General features: G+C 37.2%; 1 protein-coding gene across 1 annotated transcript in view; it reads right to left on the bottom strand.

Moving 5' to 3' along the window:
- The window catches only part of ABCA13 (ATP binding cassette subfamily A member 13), a 215,383-nt gene that overhangs the window by 65,921 nt on the left and 123,658 nt on the right, over positions 1 to 25,804 (bottom strand). The window contains exons 36-41 of the mRNA XM_075084330.1: positions 22,093 to 22,339; positions 21,096 to 21,185; positions 20,421 to 20,493; positions 18,741 to 18,859; positions 17,678 to 17,765; positions 7,171 to 7,279 (exon numbers count right to left, since the gene is read on the bottom strand). Of these exons, the coding sequence (XP_074940431.1) occupies positions 7,171 to 7,279; positions 17,678 to 17,765; positions 18,741 to 18,859; positions 20,421 to 20,493; positions 21,096 to 21,185; positions 22,093 to 22,339 (726 nt within the window). The remainder of the gene's footprint in view (positions 1 to 7,170; positions 7,280 to 17,677; positions 17,766 to 18,740; positions 18,860 to 20,420; positions 20,494 to 21,095; positions 21,186 to 22,092; positions 22,340 to 25,804) is intronic.

Raw genomic sequence — 25,804 nt, 5'->3', positions numbered from 1 at the left:
ACATTTCTCCTGACTACCAAGACCATCTTTCTTTACATACACATCTGCCCCAATACAGCTATTAACATGATGTAAAATGTACTTATTAATACTTTCTTGCCTTTATATGCCTTCTTACTATGTAAAGTTGCTATAATGGTGCTCATTAAGTTGAAAACTAAACACCATCTTTGAGGACTTAAAATAAAAACCATAAATGACAGATGAACCAAAAAGGTCTAAATGACAAAGTTCCTATTAAACAGATGTATGTGGTATTTATGCAAGGATTTTTTTTTAAGGATTGCATTTGCAAGCCTTGTATGACCAACCTTCAGGACAAATTTTACCAAATTAATATTCACAAGGGAAAAACAAGATTGATAATATCAACAAATATGGTATGATATGATTCAGCTCTAACTCTGTCTACTCCTTTACATAAATTTCTCAATATAAAATTATTTCTTCCACATCTACAGATTGCCATTATATTCTCCTGACTTAATGGCAACCAGAATTTTCTCCATTGTCCTAAAACATCCTTTGTCTATGTCCTTGTCACAGAGTTGTTCACATTATATTTATAGCGACAATTTAGGCTTCTTTACGGGCATAGGTGAAAAACAGTGATAGCCACCAATTCCAATCTTTCCAAAGCTCTGCATAAGCAACTCAAAACCAGGAAGAACAGTGACCATGGAGATTCTTATACTATGTCAGTTTTTTAATGCCATACTTCAAAGTGTAAGTGAATATCATGATGCCAAGACTTTCTCAGAGCTTTCAACCCCCTCCAACATAAAAATGAAGAGCTTGAGAAATGAGAGGCACTATTGGCCCAATTAGAATGGGGGGAAAAGGAGGGCATCGCAAAGAAACAAACACAACTATATACATGATAATTGATATATATGTGATGTATAGTTCTGAAAAGGAATTGTGGTAGTTTAGCCCCAGCACCACCCAGCCACTAACTCACTCCCCCCGGTGGGATGGGGGAGAGAATCAGAAGAATAAAAGTGAGATAACTCATGGGTTCAGGTGAAGACAGTTTAATAGGTAAAGGAAAAGCTGCACACGGAAGCAAAGCAAAACAAGGAATTCATTCACTCCTTCCCATGGGCAGGCAGGTGCTCAGCCATCTCCAGGAAAGCAGGGCTCCATCACGCGTAACGGTTACTTGGGAAGACAAACGCCATCACTCCAAATGTGCCCCCCAATTCCTTCTTCCCCCAGTTTTATATGCTAAGCATGACGTCATATGGTATGGAACATCCCGTTGGTCAGTTGGGGCCAGCTGTCCCAGCTGTGTCCCCTCCCAGTTTCTTGTGCACCCAGCAGAGCATGGGGAGCCGAAAAAGCCCTCGACTAGTGTAAGCACTACTTAGCAACAACTAAAACATCTCTGCATTATCAATACTGTTTTTAGTGCAAATCGAAAACACAGCCCCATACTGGCTACTATGAAGAAAGTTAACTCTATCCCAGCCAAAACTGGGACAGGAATGAAGACAGATGTCAATCCCAACAGAGAGCACAAGCAACAAGTTACTTTGGTAATGTAATTTTTTAGCTGGTTTTCAGCTCAGAAACTGCTTTTTCTTTCTGTCCTTCCTCATTTGTTTTTCTTCCAGTTAACTACATTTTTTGTGTGTGTGCTTTTCTCTTTCTTTTTTTGTTTTTAAAGTAAAAGGCCCAGTTTCTATCTCTTATAACGCTCAGTGAAGGACTTATTTTTCCACAACTGAGAAACAAGGGTATTTTTACCAGTCCTGCAAACCGCACTACTAAGGAAAAAAGAGGAGAGAAGTAGTCAGAGCTTCACAGTTTAACTATAAATTGCATGAGCAACCAGTTGGGGGAGCGGGAGAGAGTGTTTACATTGGAAATGCCATGAGGAGATCCATGCTACGTGCTTAATAGTAGAAGAGGCAACAAACAATTAATTGTACCCTTTTCAGCTTCTCCATGATTTCCCCTTAGTGTTCTCCCTTCCAGACTGAACAATCCTATTCCTTTCCTTTCATTGTTCTTGATTAAACTAATTTTAGATTCTAATATGTTAAAAAGGCATCCCTAACCTGGTGAAATAAATTCTTTATAAAATGTTATAAGCATTATGACATTCTCTAGAATAAAATGTTATCCTTTTCTGTTCTGGATAGGACAGTTTACAGGGAAAAAGAAGGCACATCCACATTACAGATGTTTGACGTGAACAGCATCTTGGTTGTAGTACGAAAAACCCTGCCCCATTGCCATTCAGGAGCTGCACAACTCAAGACACCGTTCCTCATACCTGCATCTTACTAACAGTCTGCAAACTGTACCTTCAAGAGAAAGTGCTCTAGATCTTCTTTTTCAAATCTAAACCACCTGACCATCTGTCAGAAAAGAAAGCAATATGCAATTTGGCGGAGTCCTAGAGACGTGGAATGTTTCCTTCCTGTAGGTTATGAAGAACATGAGGCACTGGTAGACTGGTCCATCCTACCTAGGTGTAACTTTCCACATAATCACACGTTACAAAATCTGTGGTTTTGCAGTAAAAATGAGGACAGTTACGTGAACTAAGCAGTACTCTTTCAGTATAGGGTAAAGAGACCTAGAAGAAAAAAACCTCAAGGGTCTTCAAGCTTGTATTGCATCACCGTAGGCTAATCAGAGCTGTCCTTAGGTATATTTCATGGTTCTGCATTGTATTTTGGGTGTGTATGAGCCTGTCTCTTGCCACTCCTTTGTAAACTATTTCTGTCACATAGCATGCTGAGTCTTGAGCACATAGACCAGTTTGTATCTGTGCTACTAATTCTAAACATCATAATTGTTACAGACTTGAATATAAGACCAATCTAGGTTTCTTTATTCCAGACATTTTATTTCAGATTAAAATAAAATAGATTAGAATAAAATAAAATAGTATGTATAACAAAAATGAAGGTGACACACACACATATATATATATGTGCTTTTTACAAGCTCGTCTTTGTGGGCATTTAAAATTTATTATGAGATTACTTTTTGTATAAAATAAGATATTAATATTTACTGAAAATAACAACATACTTTTTTTATGGAGAGTTTCACAGGCAGCACCCTCATTAATTATTTATATTTTATTTTCCCCCACTAACCAGACATGGTTAAGAAGGTTCCTACTAAATGTTACTTCATAGGTCCCTTTGAAGAGAGTCTTAAAGTTACAATTTGCTAAGCAATCAGAAACTATACAGTCGCCTTCCACCAAAACTCAGTTGAAAAGGAGTCTTTTGATCCCATCAGCTCTTTGAAGACCTGAATCTGAAATAAATGAGGATGCTATATGAACACTTACAATGAACGTAGCATGAAAGGTTTTTTAAAAAAATCAATGACTTCAACTGAAGTCCTGAGATAGGGCAGCTGCATTGCACAAGGCTTTTCTATATTGATACACTTCTATTCTTTGAGTAATGATGTAAGAACTTTTTTTTACCACTGTACTTTACAGACATCATTACAGATGACTACCACTCCTTTTTCTTTATATAGCCTTACTCTGGAAGGTAGGTAATAGCCCTTCCCCTATATTCCAGCACGACAAAAACATTCCGACTCAACAGTATACAATTAAGTGTGAAAAATAACATGGGTTTACTTGATCAGAATTTCTATCTTAAGCAAAAAATGTTGTCTTTTAGGTTTTTATTCCTCTTACTTCATTATGCCATTTTTATTTGTTCACAATTACGTTATCCAATTCTAGGAATGCAGCATTTCAGAAAGATTTAAAAACATACAAACATCATTCACATAAGCTTGAAGACCAGCCACAGCTGAAAAGTTTTGACAAAAACCCAGTACATCTTACCTTCTCTGTTGAATAGCCTTTATCACCTTTTTTTTTAAATTAACTTGTTCATTTCCATTATCTGTCACTGAATTTATAACCCACCAGAAAACAAAATGTATTTGGTTTCCTTTCTTGTAAAACATATGAGTTAGATTTTTTTCCATAATGGAAACACAGATTTACATGATTATGAAGCTAGAGGTGGCTATCCACATGGTACAGAAGATGAGTTATTTTCATACAAGAGTATTCCGAACTGTGTTCCAAAATAGACATCTGATCCATTGACTGTGATAAACTGACGTAAATCAATCTAGCTAACTTCTGTTGCTCTATCTATTTACATGCAACTCCAGCTGGCACACACATTTTCTTCAACAACCATACCATTCTTTGCATGAAAATTGCAAGAAGCAAACATTGTAATTTTCCAAGCATCCTCACAGAGAAGTTTACTGATAATCCCATACTGGGGGGGCTGAGGTGGGTGGGGGTGAGGAGAAACCTCTCCATCTCAAAGAAAGGATTTGAAGATCAGATTACACAATAATAAAAAGGAATTATTTTTGATCACCAAATAACTATCATTTCCTGCTCCTGAGTACTCAGGATGATCAAGAGTCAGAACTTGGACTGACACAAGAAAAACTCATCTTTTTTTTTCACAGTTTTTTTGAACAGATACAAATCCCTCAGGATATAAATCAGTGCAAGGTAGCATATGTCCTCTATATTCTTGGGTACAACTTCTTCCTTCAAACTCTCGCACAAAATCCTGAGTCTATATTCCCTGTATCCTCTTGACTGAAGAAAAAACATTAGACAAGCATCTAGCCTCCTTCTCAGCTCCTTATCACTAAAAGCTATCACAAATTGGGACCAGTACTACTGATCTCCCATGAAAGTTTTCAGGTCTGTCCCTGAAAGCAAAGCAGGTAAAACTAGGCACACTGCAATGACTCTTCCCTCCTCCAGAGAACTTGGGAAAACTCCAACTGGGTTCATGCTCAAGAAGAACCCACAGGGTATAACTGCTAAGTGAAAGGTTTCCTCAGTATTTGTACAAACATTTAAATAAGCTGTTGACCTCTTTCAAGGCTCTTTCAATATCATAGTGGTTGCTATTCTGTTTACATCCATGGTAATGCTCTACTCTATTCGAGTAAGTCTCTTGCAGTAAAACAAGATTTATTTTTTATGAAGGAAGGAAAGACTGTTCTCACACTCCCTTTTCAAGGGTCAAATTATATTTATGTCACTTAAAAGTAACACAGAGCACTGTTTCTGTTAACAGGAAAAAAATATCCTGTGAAAAAAGCTATGAGATTAATGCAAGTGAGAATTACAAAGCTACATTTCTGCAACATCCTAACAAGCTTCCTCACAGCAATTTCCAGTAATATTCTGTCCTGATATTCTTTATCAGATCTAGCCTGGCCTTGCATATAAACAGCTTGTAAAAGGAAAAAAAAATCTAAAAGAATAGATTTCAGTGTTGAAACACAGTATGTAGTCTTCTGACTGCTAATTTACAGGACTGCATATTACCATTTTAATAAGAAAATCATATAAACAGTTTGTCAGAGCAGTCTCCTTAAGTATGAGACAGAAGTCAAAGTGAACTGATCTTAAGTGCCCTGTATAGTACTGGAAAACTGTTGAGTTTTTGAAATAAAAATAAAATATACATATATATTTGTCTCTACACATACATACACACACATATGTGTGCACACACACATATACATATGTACATACACAGACACATGCACATACGCATACATACAGATAGGTGGATGACCTGACTTCTCTTTCTAGGATTTCTCTGACAGGTCCCTCTGCATTATATCTCAAGAGCATGATCAATCCATCTTTATTGAACTTTTCTAGTAAATATACACATTAATAAACTGCTTTCTAGGTCATAAACGCTATTTCCGCAGAGGCTTAGCCAACATATTCTGCCAGAAGATTCTATAATGAGCCCATATTTGTAAAGATGACAGTCCAAGACTTCAAACATTTATTAAGCAGTGTTTTGCTTACTGTGTTTTTATGTCATGCAGTAACTTAATAACTTTTCCACAGTCCTTGGGACAACTATAATTTTCTCTGATGATAATCTGGATGGTAAGTCCACAATTCTCCACAACAGATATAAAAGTAAGGGTACAGAATGGGATATCTAATGCTACAGAAAACAAGCTAGCATCAGTTCTATCTATGAAGTGCAGGGAAACTTGATTAAAAATTGATTTCTATTTAAAATTCTCATTAAAATACTTGAATTCATTTCATTCAAACTTTCTGCAGAAATACATTACCTTTGATTTGTTCTCATAATTCATTTAGAAAAATAAAACCCCAGCCATCTTGAAAGCAAACAATTATTCTTTTTTTCATTGACATTCTGGAAACTTTTCTTAATGAATTTCTATTTTCAGATACTCAGGATTCCTTCCCCCTCTTCATTGATTTTCATCTTCTTTCTTCCTTCTTCATTATAAACACATGAAAATCATTTTACCATTACAGACAGCCATCCTACCTTTTCAAAAACTCTTAAAAATTGGTCATAAGCTATTTCTAAATTTCTCTAAACCAAACTAATTCCTCTTCAACTGAAACTTAAGAATGAAGGGAACTGGAATGAACAGAAGTTAGCCTGAAGTATGAAGCCCAAATTTCAAACTAGATTTCAACATCCTTAAAGTTCTCCTGTGTTAATAGCTGATTCTTTCGCTGCAGTAATTTTTTGGAAAGTCAGTTTGTAAAATTTTTATTTTAACTGGTTCTTATACAGTTCAGGGGTATCTAAATCAGGGAATTCAGATGGCAAATATACTAAACTCTCTTTTGTTTTGTACAATAATAAGATATACCAGCCTCTCCTATTCCTTGAGTAACAGGATGCTATGGGCCATCATGTTGCAGTGTGAATTTATAGGATACTCTTGGTAGCCCTGGGTATTTACGTAGGAGATAAAGTGACAAAGTTACAAATTCATGCTCTACTGTGCATTAACGATCCCGTTTAAGCAAGCCCTAGCAGTGGTTTCACAGGGACTAACATCCCAAGTGTAGCAAACCAATTTACACTTATTCCACAAGAATGTCCTTTTTAGGAAACTCATTTGACAGTGTGAGCTGTAAATTCAAATTTTACCTTATTGTGTACTACATCCTTCACACAAACCTTCTGTTTAATTAAAAGTTCCACGTTCAAATCCTCCCAAGCAATGTGTGACACTGCAATCCTACTTTATATTATGAAAAATTTTCATACTAAAAATTATTTTAGTTTATTTAACAACAACTTTTCAAAAGATATAAAAGTCTTAAAGAAGAACTATTACCATACTGTCTCCAATCCACATTAGGAGGCAAATTCAGCCACAGAATGAAGTTATTGAGTTCATTTAAGTAGGACGGAAGTGAATGGAAACCTTTTTGGTTGTACCACACCTGGAAGAGAGAATGGAAATTGTGAATTAAAAATAACTTGAATCTGAACTCTGACCTGAAAGCTCCCATACGGTTGTAAAGGGCCTCAGGCAAGAATTCACTCAAGGACATAATTTTCGTAAGTGTGATTGGCACATCCCGGAGGGGTGCAAACAACCTAGCAGCAGACAGCAGTTGAAACCAAGGTAAAAGGAATTAAGGACATCTGCACCTAGATAAGAGTCAGAAAACCAGTTGAAACGGACACATCTTGTAACACACTGCGACAGGATTGCTTGATGGGCCTACTCATGACCGTATATGTAAGAAAGATTCAGAGTTCATGGAAAGGACATCAAAAAACACCTCTTCAGCAAACCACTAGGGACCACCTGATACTTCTTCAGAAGCTCCTAGGAGATTTAAAACACTTGGGTAATTAAGATGAGAGTGCTATAATTAGTTCCAGGAAATAGAACAACTATGTATAACAATTCCAGGAAATCTACTGCATATGTATATAACTAAGCAATATAAACTTTGTCTGCTGTGACTTGCGGTATGCATGTTGGGTGGAACGATCCCATGTGCATCTGGTGCCGTAATAAAGAATGCCTGCTTCTTAATACTACATTGGTGTTAAGTAGTTTTATTCCCGATGTAGGTGACAGTTTCTGGTGACACAGATGGGACTCTGTTCCTGAACCTCAATGGATCCATGGAATCACAGGACCTCCAGCTGGCACCGAGGGATTCTCGGGGGGAACCTCTGATTCCTGGACCTAAGAGCTCTGAGCAAGGCCCCTGAGAAGGTAAAGGCATTCTTTTCTTAAATGATTTAAAGTAATATTAAAGGTAAAGGTTGCCCTGCCTGTAAGGCATGGTGAAAGCCTCGCAGGGTTGAGCTAATAAGGTACCTAAGGGAAGGATTCAATCCTAGCAGACAAAAGTCTGTAGGACACCCAGGTTTGGAATTTGGTATTTGTTTTGGCACAATTAAACCTTCGATAGAAGGGGTAGGTTAGAGTCCCACTGAAAGAGGTATAAATGGTTTGAGTCCCCAGAACCTCTTGCTATTCTGTTGTTATTTTGTGTTGTTTTACTGGTCTTCTATTGCCTTTGTGGTTTTGTGTTGTTTTATAATGGGCAATAAGCCTTTGGAGGAAGGGAGAATTTGGAGAGATCCTTTCTAGGATATATGTTAAAACATTGGGGAAAGGTTGGGGGGGACCCCCTCACTCAGGAACAGCTAATAGAATATTGCAATAATAGGTCATCTATGTATACTCTTCGAGATCAGGAGAAATAGCCAAGGGATGGAATCTTAAGATATAATACTATGTTATAATGGATGTTATTTTTTAGGCAGGAGGGTAAATGGGCTGAAGTACCGTATATGGATTTATTTTTTTACCCTGAGAAACCATATGAGGTGGGAAAAGGAATGTAGAATAGTTCTGCAGGACACTATGGTCCTGACTAGAAAAAGAGGGGAGGGGAAGGAATTTAAAACAGTGTTGCTCTGCTTGTAGTATTGGAAAGAGGTGTTTGAAATGCAGACAGGAGGAGGAAAAGGTTTTGGAACTGATGGTTTCTCCCTGGCAGAGGCTGAGGGATGGTCATGACGATGATGCTGATGATAGTAGTGTAAGCAGGACACAAGAGGGTGGTCAAACATGAGCTGATGAGGCTGGTGGCACAGGATCATCAGGGGAGAATTGCTATGGTCAGGGAAGACCATTTAGTGGGGCGAAAGGATTTAGTCTGATCATGGGAAGGACAAGGGGAAGCAGGAGAGGTTTTGCAAGCTCCTCTTCAGCAAGTGGTTGGAATTAATGGGCCAGCAAGAGTTAAAATGCCTTTTTTGATAACAGGATCCTGGAAGGAAACATCAGGCGTTTATAGGGAAGACCCAGAAAGGGTTACTAAGGAGTTTGAAACCATAATCAGGACACAAGATCCTGACTGGAATGATTTATAAGTAATATTAGGTTGTTAGATGATGCTGAGAAGAAGATGGTGTTAAGCACTGCCTGAAAACAGCAGAAGGGGTGCATTCTAATGGGGATTTGCAGGGGACAATAGATCAGAATTTTCCTGCTGCAGATCCAGGGTGGGATCCCAACCAACCGGGACCCCAGGGACTTTTTACAAGATATCAGAGATGGATACTTTTTGGCATAAGGCATGCTATGCCAAAAGGAATCAATTGGTCTAAATTATATGAGGTTAAGCTAGAACCAAATGAATCTCCGTCCACCTTCATGGAGCGGTTAAAAGTCATTGCCAGGAGATATACTAATCTCAACCCTGGAAAAAACAGAAGAGATTGTTTAATTGGCTTCTATCTTTATGGGGCAATCAGCCCCAGATGTAAGAAAGAAACTCCAAAGATTGGAGGCGGCAGACTCAAGGGATTTGGGAAAGATATTAGAGGTAGCATGGACAGTTTTTAACAATAGGGAAAAAGACAAATAGGCATGACAGACTTGAAGGAAAAACCTGAGAGAAGGGAGGCTGATTGCTGCTTTAACAGGGGGTCCTGGAGGAAGATATAGAGGAATGGGAGACACAAAGGGGTTACTGAGGGGTGGGAAGAAGTAGGGGAATAGGAAGATCACGTCTTTTTGTGCAACCCCATCTTGTGGATCATTGTGCAATCTATAAAGAAAGGGGACGTTGGAAAAAGGAATGTCCTCAAGCTGGGAACCTGGACCAAGCCCTACAAGCCATCAAACTAATGACCTTGGATGATGAATCCTGAAGGGGACCAGGGGAATCATCCCCAGCTGAACCCCTGGTTACATTAAAGCTGGAGAATTATGAGGTGGAATTCTTAGTTGGTACAAGAGCCACTTATTCCATACTTAATACATGTAAGGGAATTTCAGGCATGAAACTGTAAGCATTGTTGGTGCTACAGGGAAATGAGAAAAATGTTCCTTTTTACAGCCCTTACAATTTAAAATAGGAAAACAATGGGTAACTCACCAATTTTTATATATGCCTGAATGCCTGGTGCCCTTGATGCGAAGAGATTTATGAGCAAATTAGATGTACAGATAACTTTTAAGAATGGAGAAATGCAATTATTGATACTTGAATCAAAAGCTGTGGAAGTGAGAATTTTTATGTTACAGAATGCAGAAAGACCAGAGGAAGAAGTTCCTGCAGAAGCAGAGGATGCAGTAACACCCTTGGTATGGGCTCATGGAATCCCGGGTCAGTCTAAATTGGTGGAACCAGTAAAAGTTGTCTTAAAATCTGGAACTAAGCTGGTAAAGCAAAAAAACACCACCCTATCAAGTGAGAGGCTAGGAAGGGGTTGGAAAGATTAATAATGAAATTTTTGGATTATGGATTACTGATAGACTGTGAATCAGAATTGACACTCCGATATTGCCAGTAAAAAACTAAAATGGCAAGGAATATAGATTAGTTCAAGACTTAAGAGCCTTGAATCAAATTGTTCAAGATATTGACCCAGTAGTGGCTAATCCATATACCTTGCTGACAACCCTGAAGGAAACGCATAAGTGGTTTACTGTGGGGGAATGACTGGAATAGTAAAGTCTGTAATAGCAAAATGCCACATTTGTTTAAAAAATAATCCCATGAACAGGAAACAATGCCCCCAGGGACCACTAGGCAAGGAAATTCCCCTGGAGATTATTGGCAAATTGATTTTTCTGAGTTACCAAAATAAAATGGTTGTAGATATCTCCTGGTACTGATTGATACTTTCTCAGGATTGCTGGAGGCTGTTCCCTGGTGCACAAACAAAGCTAGGGAAGTAACTAAATTATTACTTAAATAATACCTAGGTTTGGGGTACCAATAGGAGTGTATTCTGATTGGGGCCCACATTTTGTAGCAGATACAGTCCAACAGTTAGGTAAGATCCTTGGTATCAAGTGGGATTTACATACCCCATGGAGGCCTCAATCAAGTGGAAAAGTAGAAAGAATGAATCAAACTCTGAAGCAACAGATTAGTAAGCTATGTCAAGAAATTTCTTTAAAATGGCCACAAGCCCCACCATTAGCTCTTCTGAGAACCAAAATACAGCCAAGGACTAAGAACAAAATTAGTCCCCATGAAGTATTTTATGGGAAACTATACTAAGCGCCACTGATTCCATGAGAAGTAAATGTTGGAGGGAAAATGGATTTAAAATTCTATCTGATTTCCCTAGGGAAAGTCCTTGCTACTCTCCAACGACACATTGTCCTGACAGGACAACTCACCTTGGACACTCCTGTCCATAGGTATCAACGCAGATACCTAGTATAGGTAAAAATGCGGAACTCTGAACCATTATGAGAAAAGTGGAAAGGACCCTTTCAGGTACTCCTAATGACTTATACAGCAGTTAAGGCACGAGAAATTGAACCTTGGATTCATTATACATTGGTAAAGAAAGTGCCACCCAATCAATGGAAAATTACTTCTGAAGGACCCTTGAAGATAAAAATCAGTCAAGTCACATGAACTACAGTTTGTCCTATTACAGATAACGTATTGTGAACAAGGGTATTTTCCTTAGTAGGGACAGTAGGACCTATGCTATCTGACAATGAGTCATGCAAATTATCTTTGTTTAACCCAGAGCTATTTTAAAACTTATAATAAAGTCCTTTTGATCATAGGGATTTTAATCAAGTTGGCAAACTCCCTTCAAGAGCACAATAACATGAAACATAGACCAAAAAGAAGCTTAGAGTCGGAAGGGCATGTGTATGATCTTCCCATCTGGGACCCAGAGGAAAATTATGGGAACAGTTAGCCACTAAAGTAGTTAATACTTCTAACTTTTGTTTACACTCTGACAATTCTGTCACTAAAGTATTCACTTCCTGCCTTTTTGGCATGCCAACCCCTCTGAGAACCTTGAAACGTTATCACTTTCAATACACAGCACAGGCCCAACTGGAGAAACCATAGAATGGGAAGTCAGTAATAAAGTATGTCTGCACCAACAGACCACGCTTCCAACTGGGGAACTACTGTGTTGGGCCACAGCAGGAGATAACTTGCAATATAATGAAACTACAGTGGAGGCTTTGGGAAAAGTTAGTCAGAAGTTTAATAGGAAAATGTTCGAGGTTAGATTAGGAAATTCATTTCCAGCCAAGAGCTGTATGAAGTTTGTTAATTTCTCTAAAAATTGTATAAATTTATCTAGATCCAAGCCTACATTACATTGTAATTGGACATATGGCATGTCAAACAATTACAAGCATGTCATATTACCTCAAGGGTGGTTCTTACTGTATGGTAGAATGGCCTACACATATATCCCAGCCAACTGTAGGTCCCTGTTCTCTGGGAAGGTTTGTTCCTCAATTTTATAGGCCAGACGATATCATGAGACATGAAAGTAGGTTTAGAAGGTCAGTCCATTCATTGGGTAAAGAATGTGATGCGGAAGTTACGCTCTTTAATCCTGAAGAAATATCAGCAGCTATGTTTCTGGCCCCAGGAGTAGGTGTTGCTATGGATTATAATGTAATAAAACAACTGGCTTGTGCCTTAGTGAAAAATATCAATTACAACTCTCAAGTGCTATCAGCTATACAGGAAGAACCGAGCCAGATAAGACAAGCCGCTTTGGAAAATAGGGCTGCCATAGACTATTTATTACTATGTCACAACCATGGGTGTGAAGAATTTAAAGGCATGTGCTGTTTCAACCTAACAGACAGAGCTGGTAGAGAGTAAAATATGGAATTTGAAACGGTTAGCCCATGAAATTAAAGAAAGACAAGGGCTGGATTGGTCGTGGATAACAAATTGGTTACCAAACTTGAATGCCGTACTTGAAGAATTGCATAAAGATATCTAATTCTCCTGTTATGGCACCTATTTATAGAATAAGGTGAACTAGGTAGAACAGGATCAGTTAATTTGTACAGGTCTTTCAATAGAGTGCAGGAGTTTGTTTTCTACTGTTGGAGCTATACACCTATGCTAATTATTAAATTGAGATCTCTGATTCTCTGATTTAATGGAACACTGTGTCCCTTCCTTTACACACATTTGGTCAAGCAAATAGAGGAAAAACAATACAAAAATATCATTTGCCAATTTAATTCAAAAGACAAAAAACAAGTAAAATTAGTGTTACAAGTGGAGAACATTACTGAAATTCCAAAAAGACTTATCTGAATAATGCCTGCGAGTGACACACAGCATAAAAAGTCTAGGAACAAGAAATCCTAGAAAGTGGACAGAGAAAGAATCAAGGAGGCACTGTTTACAAGGTCAGTATGAAACTCTTCTGTAAAGGACAAAGCTGTGTCTCTACCTTCAACAAGCAATTATAAGTGCTTTGTTAAGCATAGAAGAAATTGATACAGACAAACTTTAAGGCAGACAAGGCAAGCCAGTCTCTTTGAGGAGCACAGGGGAGCAATTCTGCTGTAACATATACTTTAATCTCAGGTCATGCAGAATCACCCGGATATGATAAATATAGTAAAAATTTACACTTCTGTGTGCTAGAATCATTGCTGAGAGCCTGATAAGTCCCAAAACTGAATATACAGAAGTCTGAGCTTTGCTGTGCCTTTGGAAATCGATTCCGTTTCTATGCCTCATTAATGTTAATCATAGTGCCTTTGAACCCACATTATCCATACCGAAGACCAGGTCAAAGTATTATGTGTGTTTGTTTTCAGTTTTAGTGACATGTTTAAAATCATCTTGGGTTGGTATCTGTTCCTCACTCCACAGCAAACTTTCATCTCCCCTTTTTGTTTGCACAGCTAAAAAATTCCTAACATTTGCCTATTTGGTATCAGTAATAAAAACCCTATTTGCTAACCTGCATTTTGCACAGCTCAGGTTGATGCTGGGCAATTATCATTTATGTCTGGATTCTGAATCATACTGCAAAGTGCACATTTTCTAATATAGGTCTTTCTTGCCTTAACATCGTTATTCAAGGATTTCAGTTTTCTTAGATCATCTCTAAAAATTACTATCTATAGTTACTTCTTGGAAACTTCCCTAAAGGTTCTTTTCTTATGACTCTGATGCTCTTCTCATTTAGCAGTCTTCCTTAAATATGTGACTCTTCTTGATCTGGTGTAAACTTCAGATTTATTTTTTTAATTTACTTGCAGATAACTCTGGTTTTTCTTTCTTGTAGTATCCAGCTACTATCCTTAGTTGGACACTAGTTCCAGGCTTTGATTTGTTTCCCTGCCAAGGTCTTCTCTATGTTTCCCAGTGCAAGTTGTCTGATCTTCAGTTCTATTTCCCTCTCTTAATAATTAGTTCTTTCTTAGGGTCTCAAGTGTTCACAGAACACCTTAGAAATACAATAAAGTGACCGATATTCAAATGAAAAGACAAAAAACACAACAGAGTATTGTGTGTAACAATACATTTCAATATCCCATGCATTAATTTTAATTCTTCCTTCAAGCTACATGATGTAACTGAATCAAACCACCAGGAAATAACTAAATTGAAACTGGATATTTGATTGTTTATAATCTGTCAAAAGAGGCATTTGAGGTTGTTCACTTCATCAGAAGACATATTTAAGCTCTTTTTTCTAAAGTCTTGTGGCTTTTTCTAAATTGGTTGCAAAGGTAAAATACAAAAAAGGAAAAATATTAGTTCCAGCTGAAATATCTTTCATATTTCCTGTGTGCCACACAGGTAATTATTTACAGAGGGCAGAAAAGAGATGAGCAAGGGAATAACATATACATTCAGCTGATTAATTTTATTTTCATTATTTTATCTTCTATCCGTTGTTGATAAAATTCCTTCCCAAGGGAAAACATAGCCCCTCACCACATTAGATATAAGTTCTGTAAAGACGTGTTTTCCATTATTGCATACCATTTTTACCTGCTGTTAATATTCCAGAATAATGCTAGGCTGACATTTTCACTAACCTATGGCCTATCAAGGAAAAAGGGTGAGGAGGGGCAGAGAAATCACTAAGCATTGCTGGATGACATTCATGATGGGGAGGCAGAGAGAAGGGGTATTAGACTGGAGAGATGTAACTTCCTCTGGAAACTTATACTATTACTGTACAGTAAAGCGTCAAATCCCAACCTTTGAGATTGGAAAAATGCATACTTCAGAATGCCAAATAAACAGTAAAAATTCCCTTTCAGGACTATTTAAAATCACCGCAAGTTCTTCCTATATTTAATTATGTTATAAACAACAACAACTATGACATCATTATGGAACACTTTTTGCCCACATTATCAAAGGAAACCAAAGAATATACAGTCATGAAAACAAAATGAAAAATTTAAGGAGCAGTTGTTCTTCTGTCACATAGCCATGATCATCAATGAATGCCAATAATCAATTATTTTATTCAGCCACGTTTGTCATGTGGTAGAGATAGTCTCTCTCGTGCATGCACACATACATATTCTCTGTGTAAATGCATATATCATGTATGCAGTATATGCAGTGTGGTATGATTAGGTAAAGTAAAATAGGTATTGAACAGGTATTTTTAATTTGAACTGGAAAAATTGTTGGCTTTTTGAGTGAAGAATAATGTATAAAGATTCAGAAATTTTCTAAAATGAAATTAATTGTACAGTAAGTCTCTTCAAATGCAAATTTCTCATTTTCTTTGATACAAGACTATGTAAATGGTACATTCACTGTCTCATGAACAAACCTGAAAGGTCAAAGTAAAAGCCTGGTCATTAATTACGGAAAGGTTAATGCAATAATTTGACATTGCATCAGTTGAAAGCCACTTCCAGGAGGCATTTTAGATAACACAGTGCCCTTTATAAATCTACTCCACTGTTTTCTTTGAGTCTGAAATATGAAGCTTACTCACTAACAGTATACCTATAATTTATCCCTGTGCTGATGGCAGGTGGAACTCTATGCCAAAGACATTTAAAAAAAAAGAACCCTGACAAAAACCACAGTGCAGGTATGTCAAAACACGAGTCTAAAATGAGTAAAGATACACAGGACAAAAACAGCAGTCAGAAAAAAACATCTTATTGCAATCCTCTAGGACTTCAAGTTCCTAATGAAGGATTGATAGAACTGGATTTCAAAGCTATAAGAAATTTGGGGGTAGAAGGGAGATCACAAATGGCCAAAATGAAAATATAAATAAGGTAGGGTGTATATATATAAGATAGAGAGATTTTTAACAAAACTATATGGAAAAGGCATTGCAAACAGGGAGTAAATTTGTAAAACTAAACCTGAAATTATACTGGATTAGAGAATATCTGTATGTTGTTTTAACACTTCGTCCCAAATGGATTTTGGGATAGACCTTATTTACACCGTTCTTTTTCTTCTTCTTTTATAAGAGCAAATAAAATCAAGTTTCTATACCCCACATAAAATAATTTAAATGCAGAAGCACCTTTCTTTCATATTCTCGTCTGGAATCTGGGAAGTCCACAGCTTCCTCTTAACAAATCTGTTTTGCCTCAAATACAAAAATAAAGACCATTCACTGATATCCTTCAATACTCCTCCAAGGCTGCTGTTCCTCTACTCATTACTGGTCTACATTTCAATGGATCTCAGAAGAACTTTCCATAGCATTCCCAAGGAAAAGAAAATCCCTTGCACTGATAATTGCCTGTTGGCCTCCAGGTTCCATTCCAAGTTTTCACAGGATGGAGATACTGTATCCTTCCAGTATATACCAAAAGGCCTCAAGGAAAAGCTCTTTATTTCAGCTGAGCTTAGAAGAATCCTTCTTTTCCTGACTTGAGAGGTAGCTCCAGACAGAAAACTTTGGCTCTGTGTAGCATTGCCAGACAGTACACTCTACTGTCAAGAAGAGATTCAGATTTCACAATCTGACTAATTTCAGCAAGGCACACTTCTGTTTCTCTGGGATAAAAACTGGAAAGCTACTCATAATTGAAAAGGGGCTTATAAACACAGGGTAGCGTATTTGTTATGCAGAAGTAGCTACTGCTACTCCTAGAAACTACATCTTTACTTTTTTTTTTTTTTTTTTGGGGGGGTGGGGGTAGAGGGAGAAATGTGGCAAAGTATTCCCTGCAGAAATGAGAAAAGAATCAATAAGTCATCTTTGAGATACTCAATGAACTTTTGTCAATTCTGACATTGACTTGTAGAAAACAAACAAACAAAAAAAAATCTAGGCTGACTACCTACAAAAAAGATGTTAAAGGCGAGCTCAGTTAGTCTCTGAAATATGTTCACATGAAAAAACAACTAAAGCTGCATCATTTGACTCATTTAAAACTTCTCAGAACAGGAGAATACTTCAAGAATTATGAACAGAGAAGCAGACTACAATAACAGGGGGATTTTCTCCCAATTTCTAAATCAAGGATTTTATATGATGATTTATTATTTGCTAAGTGCTGTGAAGTCTGGAGCCTGAATAAGTAAGCAGCACATACATACAACCCTTACCTTAGCCAGAGGCTTAGATTTGGTGTTATTCAATTTTTTATCTTGAAGCTCAAATGTTTTCCTCCCTCCAAAAGACCAACCACCATATCTGGTAATAGAAATTAAAGTAAGAACAAGTTACGTGCCTTAACCTCAGTAGTCTTTTCTTGCAATAATAAAGTGGTAATATTTACAGTAATGCTTTATTTTTCAACTGAAAGTACAACTTCAGCCCCGACAAACCCCTCTTCTGTTAAAAAGGAGGAGCTTAGTATACTCTTGAGTCAGGTGAACATTATTGCTCTTTTCTGGCAAAGCAATTCCCTCAGATAAGAAATTTTACTTCCTGAAAGCTGAAATCTCTGAGCAACAGGAGGGTTTGTGAGCAAATGAGGTATTACTGACTTTCAGAAACATCCTAAACAGCTTGATTTCTTCCTACTCCATTGATATTCTAGCTCAAATCTTTCATCCTAAGATGTTACCTCTCTTTTGATGAAATCAGATACACCTTTTTTAATGCATAAATAACTAACACTGTATTCTCCTTGATAAAATCATACTTGGTCTAGTATTTGCATTTATGTCAAAGGCCGTGGTTGAGTTGTAAAGGCACATAAGTAAACCTCAGAATATAGCATATTATAACCTCTGTGGCTGGTATCACAGAATATGAAGTCTTGCCAGGGAGATACCAGCCCTTTTAGTTTAAAGAAAAGATTAAATGGAGCATATCCACCTCTACTTGACTGAGTCTCTGAGGAATGGAAACTATATTGTTCATCTGATTGGCGTATGCATATACGTTTTCTTTCTCTGAGATTCTGAAATAACCCGACATGTGGCAAGAAGTGCCAGGGTATGCCTAGAGGCAATTAGCATGCAACTGCTGGAGGAAGCTCTGAGAAGTGACCATGGAGCGGGTTCCATGTTACCTTAGCCTGACTCTATACCTTGATAACAACCAACAGACAAAGGCAACTACCCATTATATTATCAGTAACATAGGTCTGTGCTTTGGATCAGGAAGGACTGTGGTTTTTATACACCAAGGATAAACAAAAGTTAGATATTTTAAGGTTACCTTGCTTTGTTGGAAGACCTCACTAAATATTCTTCCACAAGGAACCCTGAAAGATTATACAAAATCTGTCCTTTCTTATTCTTCACATAGGGAGCAGAGGTATTGAAACTTGGACACATCTGAAAAATGGTATACATAAAATAAGTAAAGCACTTAAAAATCAATGGCACCACATTTAGCTATATTTTTTTAATTTTTATGTAGATTTTACAGCACGGCTCTTCAACTGGATTTACCTTTCTCAACTTTGATAACTTTTCAATAAATTATGTGTAGTTTTATGTTTATAAGACATCTCAAATGATTGTGTCACCTACATATTAGAGCCAATCGGTCAGGTGGTTTTTTTAACACATCAAAACTTATATATAAGTTTAGAAAGATTTACAACAATGAGAAAGGCAAGGCTGCTATTCACTTGTGCCTGAGAAGAAATATAAAAAAGGCACCAGATGAATAAGAAACGAAAACAAAATACTAATCAATGCAATATGCTTCTAAAAATTTCATTGATGGGCTGCAGAGAAGAATAAAGGAAGATATTTTCTAATGATTCAGTGGGATATTTCTAACAACCAAAGAAAAGGAGACAGATATTAAGACCACATATCTCAGAAGCCTTATTAAGTACATTATGTATATCAACTGAAAAATTGTAATGTTTATGCGACATCTCAACCCTACACAAATTAAAATTCACTCTCAGAGGCTTTGGTTTTCCAGAGCTCACAGATACAGGTTCTGCCTCCACTGTCAAGTGACTTCTCTCCTTTGAGCTTTTGTGGTTAATGGGTTTCTCCCTATGTGAGTCCCCATTCCCATTCTATTTAAGCTTCTTGAATTTTAAGTATACATCTCACTAGTATTAGAGATAAATTTGTTTCTTGCCAGCAAAGTAAAAAATCAGTTTCCTCCTTCCACTTTTCCCGAAACTGTATTGCTGTGTTTCAGATGCAATTCTTACTCTAAATATTTATATCTTTATGAAGGAGAGAACTTATCTGATGATACAATGGTCCCATTCAGGGAAATATATTTGTCACTTCAGACAGTTTCACATTCTTGTTTATTACTCAACCTCAGAGCAAGTCAGCATGAAAACTCATTAGTCAAGAAGGTCAGGAATTCATTATCTTTTTCAAAATCCTTTCTTTCCTCAAAGGCAGTTTTATTTTCAAATACACAATCCAAATCAAAACCAAACTCTAACAATTAAATGTCATTCATATGTAGGTTCCCTGGTAGCTTCTATCAGCTAGGATCACCTGCTCTTCCCTTTTCAAAGTGGGTAGTTCCAGATATTATGGAAGTGTTATGTTTTAACCTTGTTTTACCTGAGGTTTTTTGTAAGCAGAGTCCTATAACATATTTAAAACAAAGTTGTATCTGCTAAGAACGGTTCAGCCATCTCTGATTCCTGTTATTTCAGATCGATCTATAACCATTTCTAATGCACATACATACACATGCATGTATACACACAACAAAATTGTGCAAGGTCTCGCCCTCAAGACTTCAGAACACATAGCCCAGACATTAAACGAAACAGAAGGAAATCTCCAATCATAACAAAGCCAGTGCTCATCCCTGTCTCTAACCCTTCAAAAAGAACAGTCAAGGTATTAGACGTAGCATATACACACAATTTTTACATACATAGATAAACAGAAAATGACATACCTCTTGTTCAGCCACACAACTGCATGAATCCTGTGGTGACATAGATTCCATCTGCCAACATGAATTATTTTTTCTAATGGGAATAATCATAACAATAGGAACAAGCATTAAATGAAAGGCATATATTACTTAACAGAAGAAATCTCCAGAGTAATGAGCGGATCTGGCATCCTGAACACCTTCTTAGCATTTTATCACAGTGGCAGCTGTGTCTAAAGTTATATCAATTTTACCTATTTGTATCAAAGTGGATTCACTAAAAATACTATGTAAGTAAAGCAGCAAATGAGCTGCATGCCTTGTGTTTACAGCAATAAGATATGTAAAGCATCGTCACAACTCTGCATTCCTAAATTTGGAAATCTGGAATGCTTCCTAAGAAATATTGTAACTACTGTCTAACCTTTCTACACATGGACACCAGATTTGATCAAAATCCTCCTGAAATTAATGGGAAACTGTCACTGACTTTTAAGGGATTTGGATCAGACCTTTAACAATGAAGCCTACTTATGTACTTTACCTGGATGCCAGCTCCTTCATCAGAACATATTTGTCATTAACCTCATGCTGCAAGAAAAGCTTAAGATAGTCCACATCACACGAAAAAAAAATATTGAATTTACAATATTTACAGTTTACAATTAAGGAAGTAGTTATGTTATTCACAGTTACCCTTGTTTGGAATTCATGCATATGTTGTCCCAATCAGAGAAATATCTCAGTAGAATCTGAGAAAGGTTTCCTAGGTTATCATCTTCAGTGCTGTTCAAAGCGGGCCATTGGGGTGGGGGGGGGGAAACACAAAGATGTTAATATGTCTAGTTTTATTAACTTTCAGGCTCATGATCCTACATATTTACCCAGAAATTAAACTATAAAATCCATGCAGAGGAAACGTACCAAAACACCAAAATGAGCTCGTTTCAAAAACTCTATGCGAACATGTAAAAATAACTCAATACATTTATGGCTAAACAAATCTCAATGTCTCCCCATGGCCATTTTTCTCTTTATAAACATGCATTCCTAACAGTTAGCATAGTTTAAGTGACTTTACGTTTCATTTATAAATTCAAACAGCATCATATTATGTTTGTGAAGATAACTGGATATTTGTCCAGTAGAGAAAGTGACCTGTATGCGATATGCACTCGATACAGAATAGTTCAGAGCTGAGCTATACATACTGTACATTAAAAATAAATAAATAAATCTAGTTTGTTTCAAAGCTGAGCATATAGAAACTGGAGGTTGAGTAAGAAGGGCACCAGGCTTTGTTAATACTGACACCTTCAAACTTGAAAATTATTTTAACAAAATGGCTTCAGACCTAAGCAATTCGTTAAAATGAAGCATACAAAGGCTTGCTTAAATACACTTGTGCATTTACATATAAATGGCCATGACTGGTATTGAAACAGATTATCCAGTCCAAACTGCTCCAAAGTCTTTGCCCTTTCCTCCAGAAAATCCTTTGCACAATGTTCTTGAAATTTTATCTCTCCCTCATAATAATCCATAAAAATGTACTAAACATTTTAAAAATAAACAGTTATTATAAAAAGTAACCTATTATTCTTCCTAGAATGCAAATAGTCTTTAAAATATGAGAACTCAAGGGTAAAGGACCAGAACTCAAGATATTGATGATAATAGATGAGCCCTTTACCTAAAGAAGGATTCTGCATTGTCATGAATTCTTGGTGTCAGCTTGAGAGAAGGATAATCAATAGCCAGTGGCTTCACACTAAACAAGGCCATTGCCAGTGCAAAAAAGAGGACAGGCAGCAGCACATTTGACAGACTTCCACTCCAGTCTCGCCTAGTGTGATGGAACCTCTTCATTAGAAGGGCAACAACCTGTGCAAGAACAAGATGGGCTCCACGCACACTTGAGGCCCCTGTAAGTGAGATATCTGAATGAGATGAAAAAAAAAGTTCTCTTGATAAACAAGGAAGATCAAATTAAATTTTCATGTGTTACATTTTGAAATATAGAACATAATAGTCTTTTTGATAGAAAAAACAAAACTACATAAACCTACAATGTTCTCCTGTATGGAATAGTAAAATCCCCCCCAGTATAACTAATTAACTCTTCCTATAAGGGAAAACAGATATTCAGCTAACATTCTCTCTGTAGCTCCCCATACACAGCTAAAGGAATACTGAACACCTATTTTCCTGTGGTCCTCAGACTGGTACAACCATTCCTTGTGCATTGGCACCTTTGCTCCTAGACAAATTACTGTGACAAACGTGGCCTATATTAGCACTAAGATCTTGATCCACCTTGACTGAAATCAGTGGCAACTTTTCCACAGGGATTTCAGTGGGACATCTTCAGAGTATGTAACAGAGCACCATAGGTGCTAGAGACATGGATTCTTATAAAAGCATTCCCTTCATTTCTCTGCTCATATGGTAAAATAAAGACTGATAAAATTGTCTAACATGTTAGTCAATGCATTTTTCATAACCCCAGCTCATGGGCTGTCCCTAACATTCCAATGGGAGTGTGTCCACAGTTTATTAACATCTCACCAATCAGACATTTTCCTGACAAACTTTCTCTTAATTTCCTTTTATTGTTCTTTGTTATGACACTTGTAAACACACCAAACACTTTGCCTCCATTTTAGACCCTAATGCCTTCTAGGTATGTGCAGGCTGTTACCAGCTTCTCTTACTTGAGGCCTTGCCAGACTGAAGGTACTTCAGCCTCTTTTCTTCCTTATAGAATAGCAGTGTCTTTGCACTGTAGCAAGACTGAATAGCCTGTTTATCATAGTGATCAAAGACATACTATATTTTATGATCTTACTACCTTCCCTTCTATACATTGAGATCACCCTAAGCACATTTCCATATTACATTTTAAAAACTACTTGTGTGAGAACTTTCAAACAACCTCAAACTAAATGTCCTTCCCTTAGCATAGGTTTTTTTTCTGGTTTACTAGAGGTTTAATCCCAAAAGAGGTAACTGTGGGACAAATGGGGGGTGAATAACCAGAAAAAGAAGTAGAACTTCTGACAGAGTGGCCATTGAGCAAAACAGCTCAAATTCTGTACTCTACACAACTGGATTGTGAATTATAAACATATGTTTTCTTATATTAAAAACTTATGTGTATTTTGCCATGAAAAGTTATAATCAAATAGACATATTGTGGGAGATTGTGGCTTTTAGGGTTTGGGCCTACACGAAAGGAGGAAGTTAGCTGAGATAGGGCTTCAAGGTGACACAGCGTACATTGTGTGGATTTCTCAAGGATGGCTTCTTGAAAAAGATAAACACCTACCTCCAAGAAGAGAAAAAAGGAAGATCCAGGTAAATACAGGTTAATCATCCTTCAGTCCCTGGGAAGGTTACAGACCAAATCCTCCATAAAACAACACACAGGATATGAAATAACAAGAAATGACTGGGAATAGACAACAGGGACTCGGTAAGGTTGAACCAGGCCACCTTAGAGCTCACCATGAATACAGGACTGGTTTGGTGAAGGAAGAGCAGTGGGTGCTGTTTACTTTGACTTAACAAAGCCTGTGACATGGTGTCCCACAGTGTCCTTAGAGCAAATGGGGTGATGAGGACTGCAAGGACCACTGGCCAGACTGCCAGGCACCACACTGCGGGCTGTGAACAGCAGTACTGGGTCCAAATGAGGAGCAGTTGGTTATTAGGGCTGTCCCTCAGGGTTGAAACACTGACCAATAGTGCTTGTTAACACACACACATGTGCACACCTGCCCCGTGAGAAGGCATCTGAGGTCAGGCACTGGGGATGAGGAGAACCTCCTGGCAGCAGGAGCAGCTCTCAAGCAGCACTCAGAGACCCCAGTATCACCAGGGAGCAAAGCCTCTGCTCAGGGAAAGAACAAGAAGCAACAGGCACAGCTGGAACATGGGAAATTCTGACTTTATACAACAGCAAAAGAAAATTTCACTGTGAGGGTGAAAACCAAACCTCAAAACCAGACTGGACAAGGCACCTTCTTTTACTTGACCCGGTCTTCCAACCGTAATATTCTCTGGCTCTAGCAGATTCCAATTAACTCTTAAGTAATTAGTTTTTGTTTTATTCCTGGGGAAAAAAAATTCAGTATTTATTCTTTTAACTCCACAACTGAATGACATTTCTTTTTTCCCTGGAAAATCCCATAGAACAGAAATTCTGTCTTTAAGCAGTTCTAATCACAGCCATGTCTTGCTAATTTGACAGCTAACACAGATCAGATTTAGGATTTTGAATCTCTTTGGAGAGAGAAAATGTATCTACAAAATTCAGATCCTCGTTCAACATTCACGTGCCTCAGTCAAGACTGGTTATAATTTGGGTTTGGAACCTGACGTTTTTCTATAAATTGGACTAGTAGGGGAAGACAATCTTAGTAAAAGAAGAGTTTTTTAAAGTAAAATCTTATTAATGTATTAAGCTCTTTGAATTATTATGGTAAAGCTTTCAATAGTTGACTTAACACAGAAATTGAGACACTTGGAAGCAGAACAATTTTCAAGGGATGATTTTTTTTAGAATAAAACAGATCCTGTAAGAGTTTCCAGCTGACCATCCCTGAAATTGTGAAATATAAAATCTCTCATTTATCAGTGTAGTGAAATGCCAGAAAAGGAGCATAGAATGAGATATTTGCCATGGTCCCAGACCTGTTCATAGATTATAAGCATTAAATGTGAGTGAAAGATGCTTCAAAATATTTACCCCTTTGAATCTCCGAAACAGGACTATGACAGCTACTTTCTGGGGGCAGAGGGGAAAATCAAAGTTGCCATTCATTCTTTTTTCTTGACAAATGGAGCAGAGAGGAATGATAACAAATTAATTCAGATTGCAATAGGAAAAGAAACTGTCATTCTGAATAAAAATAATTGTCCATTTTGTGCAACATCCTGGCTCTAACTCAATATTTCTAATGCTGGCCAGCCAAGATACGTCACAAGAAGATAAAATAAACCATTTTATTAAAAGATGTTTGCTTCAGGCACTTCTTTTAAAAATTATTTGTCTTTTCTAAAAAAAATACTATATGTTCATTGTTTAAAAGTCTCATTGAAAAAGGTGTCAAATATCTTTCTGAATCATCTTTTTGCCCTTGAATTCTGTCATTCCTTTGTGTTTCAGGTAAAAGTCAAAAACTTTGTTTATCTGTTTTGAATTTATTCTATTTGATGGTACTGGATATGTTCTTAAATCTTGCTTTAGGAGGCAGGTTATAGAAGTTTCCAATCTATCTTCTGCATAAATAATCTCAACCTCTCAGTCTCCGCTTATAAAAAACTTTATAGTCATAATCACCCTCACCACTTGCCTCAAGTCCTCTTACATTATCCCTGTATGAGTCTCAAGATATATTGTG

The sequence above is a fragment of the Phalacrocorax aristotelis genome, chromosome 2, assembly GCF_949628215.1.
Source record: "Phalacrocorax aristotelis chromosome 2, bGulAri2.1, whole genome shotgun sequence".
Taxonomy (NCBI): Eukaryota; Metazoa; Chordata; class Aves; order Suliformes; family Phalacrocoracidae; genus Phalacrocorax; species Phalacrocorax aristotelis.
Note: the sequence above shows the minus strand (reverse complement) of the source record. Positions and strands in the feature narration are given on the sequence as shown.